General features: G+C 43.5%; 1 protein-coding gene across 1 annotated transcript; it reads left to right on the top strand.

The window, feature by feature from the left end:
• Positions 1-2,030: 2,030 nt before the first annotated feature.
• On the top strand, positions 2,031-3,830 carry LOC109216807. Its single transcript, XM_019381000.1, has 4 exons — positions 2,031-2,093; positions 2,199-2,341; positions 2,429-2,927; positions 3,222-3,830. The coding sequence occupies exons 1-4, from the start codon at positions 2,031-2,033 to the stop codon at positions 3,828-3,830; spliced, it is 1,314 nt and encodes a 437-aa protein (XP_019236545.1).
• The last annotated feature ends 531 nt before the right edge of the window (positions 3,831-4,361 follow it).

The raw sequence follows: 4,361 nt of genomic DNA, 5'->3' as shown, positions 1-4,361 counted from the left end.
AACTGATTGGGTCCACTGGAAAAATGCAAGAGAGAGTGGACTCACATGAATCATAGATAAAAGGTATTGAGATTCAGTTAGGATAGATTTCGATGGCTCTAAATAATCATCCCCAAGTGACATTACCTGCAAACACGCAAATCAATCCAAAAGAGCAGGGCCCGAAACAGCTTATGGCAGTGAGTCTACGAAATGGTAGAGACTTAGATCTGGAGCAAGAAAGTGCTCGTGAAAGCCGACCTACTGAAACACTTGCGCCAGTATCCATTGAGATAGATGATTCAACAGGATTAACTGAGGTGACGGTACAACAGGCACAAAAGAGCACAAGCAAAGAAAAAGAGGTTGCGAAGGAGACTGAGGTAGCATAAGAAACGAAAGTAGAAGCAGTGCTTGAGCAAGATAAAACTCAAATCACAAGAAAGAAGCGACCTCCAGCACCATTCCCACAGAGATTGGCCAAATATTAGAAGGACGAGCAATATAAGAAATTCATGGAGATGTTGAAACAAATACAGGTGAACATTCCACTGATTGACGCTTTGCGGGAGATGCCTGGGTATGCCAAAATGATAAAAGATTTAATATCTCGCAAGTTCGACTTCCAAGACCTATTCATTGTTACATTGACCCAGACTTCTAGTGCAGTTGTGACGAGACCCATAGCTGAGAAGTTATTAGACCCAGGGAGTTTCACAATCCCATGCACGATAGGCAACTATGCTTTTGCTAAAGCATTGTGTGATTTGAGGGCAAGCATAAACTTGATGCCCTTAGCTATATACAACAGGTTTGGCATTGGAAGAGCTAGACCCACGTCCATGTTACTACAGCTAGCCGATCGAACAGCGAAGATGCCCTCTGGTATCCTTGATGATGTATTAGTACAGGCTGGGAAGTTTGTGTTCCCAGCAGATTTTGTCATTCTAGACTGCCGGGTTGACGAGGAGATTCCCATAATTTTGGGAAGACCATTCTTGGCCACTGGGAGAGCTTTAATTGATTGTGAGACTGGAGAGCTAAAAATGAGACTAAATGATGAAGAGATAACATTCAATGTGCAAAAGTCTATGTGGCGACCAAGTGAATTTGCTAATTGCTCTCTAATAGAAGTTGTGGATGTAATTTTGGAGGAGGAAGATGAGACCTTGAACGTTAAAGACCCTCTAGCAGCCTGTCTCATGAACTTAGATGAAGCAAATAGAGAGGACTTGGCAGAATGGGTGCTGGCTCTTGAAGGCCAAGGGTTTTGGAAAAGAGAGCTCGAATTTGAGCCTTTTCACTTAAAAGAAAGAAAAACTCCTCCAGCTAAGCCATCGATAGAAGAGCCACCAAAGTTGGAACTGAAGCCGCTACCACCTCATCTCAGGTATGCTTTCTTGGGACCTAACTCAACTTTACCTATTATTATCTCATCTGGTTTGTTAGATGTGCAGAAAGAACAGCTCTTGCTGGTATTGAGTGAGTGTAAAATTGCAATTGGTTGGACCATTGCAGACATTAAGGGTATCAGCCCGGCCTTCTGTATGCATAAGATTCTGCTGGAAGATGGCCACAAACCTTCCAGATAACATCAAAGAAGGCTAAACCCCAACATGAAGGAAGTTGTGAAAAAGGAGGTGATAAAGTGGTTAGAAGCGGGGTTCATTTTCCCCATCTCCTACAGCAACTGGATCAGCCCAGTCCAATGTGTACCTAAGAAAGATGGGATGACTGTAGTGCAAAATGAGAACAATGAGTTGATATCAACAAGAACACTCACGTGATGGCGAATTTGTATGGACTACAGAAGATTGAACAAGGCCACCCGAAAAGACCACTTTCCCTTGCCGTTCATTGATCAAATGCTGGATAGATTGGCTGGGAAGTCTTACTTTTGCTTTCTGGATGGATAATCAGGGTATAATCAAATCTCTATTGCCCCGAAAGATAGAGAGAAAACATCATTCACCTATCCATACGGCGTCTATGCCTTCCGGAGGATGCCGTTCGGCCTATGCAATGCACCCGCCACATTTCAAAGGTGCATGATGGCCATCTTCACTGATATGGTAGAGGACATCATGGAGGTCTTTATGGATGCTTTCTCGGTGGTGGGAGACTCATTCGATGATTGCTAAAGAATTTGAAAAGAGTGCTGAAAAGATGTGTCAAGACTAATCTTGTACTCAATTGGGAAAGTGCCATTCATGGTACAGGAAGGTATAGTCTTGGGGCTCCTAGTGTCGAGTAATGGCATTGAGGTAGATCGTGCAAAGGTTGATGTGATAGAAAAACTTCCACCACTCACTTCCTTCAAAGCAATAAGAAGTTTCCTTGGCCACGCTGACTTCTATAGACGGTTTATAAAAGATTTCTCCAAAATTGCTAACCCCTTGTGTAAATTGCTTGAAAAAGATCACCCTTTTGTGTTTTCTGATGATTGCAGGGTAGCTTTTGAGGAATTGAAGAAGAGGCTGGTGACAACACATCCAATATACTACGCAAGTAGAATGTTGAGTGGTGCCCAACTAAATTACACAATGACTGAGAAGAAGATGCTAGCAGTGGTGTTCCCATTTGATAAATTCAGGTCATACCTGATAGGCTCGAAGGTATTGGTTTATACTGACCATTCTGCTCTCAGGTACTTAATCGAGAAGAAGGATTCAAAGCCGCGCCTGATTCGATGGGTGCTACTACTGCAAGAATTTGACTTGGAAATCCATGACCGAAAGGGTACGGAGAACCAAGTGGTTGATCACTTGTCAAGGCTGGAAGGAGCCGAGAAGAAGGTTAAGGTGGAAGAGATTGCGGAGACTTTCCCGGATGAACAACTATTAGCCACGAGTCTTGAGGTAGCGCCATGGTATGCAGACATTGCAAACTACCCGGCGAGCGGTATTGTTCCCTATGACCTTCCTCGGTTCAAAAGAAAAAGTTCTTTCGTGATTGTCGCATGTATTATTGGGATGAGCCTTATCTGTTCATGATTTGTGTTGATAACATGATCCGGAGATGTATCCCCGAGATAGACCAATCTTCTATTTTGCAGGCGTGTCACGCGTCACCATATAGTGGCCATTTCGGGGGGAGTAAGGACAGCTGCGAAAGTGTTGGAGTCGGGCTTCTACTGGCCGACATTGTTCAAAGATGCACATTTATGGGTAAAGGGTTGTGATGAATGCCAAAGAATCGGGAATATTTCCTGCCGACATGAGATGCCTATGAACCCAATTCAGGAGGTAAAAGTGTTTGATATATGGGGAATCGATTTCATGGGGCCATTTGTCAGCTCATATGGAAACAAGTACATACTCGTAGATATGAACTATGCGTCAAAATGGGTGGAGGTTGCAACGCTCCCTACAAATGATGCAAAGGAGGTAATTGTTTTTTTGAGAAAGAATATATTCACCCGTTTTGGCACTCCAAGGGTAATAATCAGTGACGGAGGCACTCACTTCTGTAATCGAGCCTTGGCAAAGTTGTTAGAAAAGTATGATGTATGCCACAAGGTTGCCACCCCATATCATCCACAAACGAGTGGGCAAGTGGAAGTTTCGAACAGAGAGATAAAGACCGTTTTGACAAAGACTGTGAATGCTACAAGAACGGATTGGACGAGAAAGTTAGATGATGCACTCTGGGCCTATCGTACCGCTTTCAAAACTCTGATTGTCATGTCTCCATATAAATTGGTGTTTGGGAAGGCGTGTTACTTACCAGTGGAGTTGGATCATAGAGCTTTGTGGGCATTGAGGCAGCTGAATCTCGATATAGAAGCTGCAGGTACAAGTAGAGTCACGGAGTTGCATGAGCTTGATGAGTTTCGCTACCACGCTTTTTAGAGCACAAGACTATACAAGGAGATAATGAAGATGATGCATGACAAAAATATTCTTGAGCGGAGTTTTGAACCCGGAGATATGGTATTGCTATACTATTCAAGATTGAGGTTATTTCCGGGCAAATTAAAGTCATGATGGTCACGACCATTTCGTGTGGTAGGGATTCACCCCACTGGTGCCGCAGAGATTGCTGCAAAAAATGACTCTCTCACATTTTGAGTCAATGGGCACAGGTTAAAACATTATTTAGGTATGGATGACGCGAAAGTAGTGTCAGTGACTCATTTGTTCGAGCCAACAAGTTTGAGCAAGCCTTAAGTGCGATTACCTGCGTTGTGCCGCGACGTTAAATCAGGCGCTTCATGGGAGGCAACCCATTGTAATGTTGTATTCATCGTGCCGTGACGTTAACTACGGCGCTCGTTGGGAGGCAACCCAATTTGTAGTTGACTTTTAGTGTAGTTAGAATTTTTCTTTTCGTTTTTAGGTACTAACAAGTTTGCAGGTAATTTTGGACAAGTCGAGCAGGGC

This window comes from Nicotiana attenuata, unplaced genomic scaffold, assembly GCF_001879085.1.
Source record: "Nicotiana attenuata strain UT unplaced genomic scaffold, NIATTr2, whole genome shotgun sequence".
Taxonomy (NCBI): Eukaryota; Viridiplantae; Streptophyta; class Magnoliopsida; order Solanales; family Solanaceae; genus Nicotiana; species Nicotiana attenuata.
Note: the sequence above shows the minus strand (reverse complement) of the source record. Positions and strands in the feature narration are given on the sequence as shown.

Excerpts from the sequence above, each read along its gene's own strand:
- LOC109216807 (XM_019381000.1), top strand. The coding sequence starts at position 2,031 with ATGGCCATCTTCACTGATATGGTAGAGGACATCATGGAGGTCTTTATG. Across the intron at positions 2,094-2,198 it reads TTATGGATGCTTTCTCGGTG|GAAGGTATAGTCTTGGGGCT; the intron begins GTGGGAGACTCA and ends TTCATGGTACAG. Across the intron at positions 2,928-3,221 it reads TCAAAAGAAAAAGTTCTTTC|GAGGTAAAAGTGTTTGATAT; the intron begins GTGATTGTCGCA and ends AACCCAATTCAG.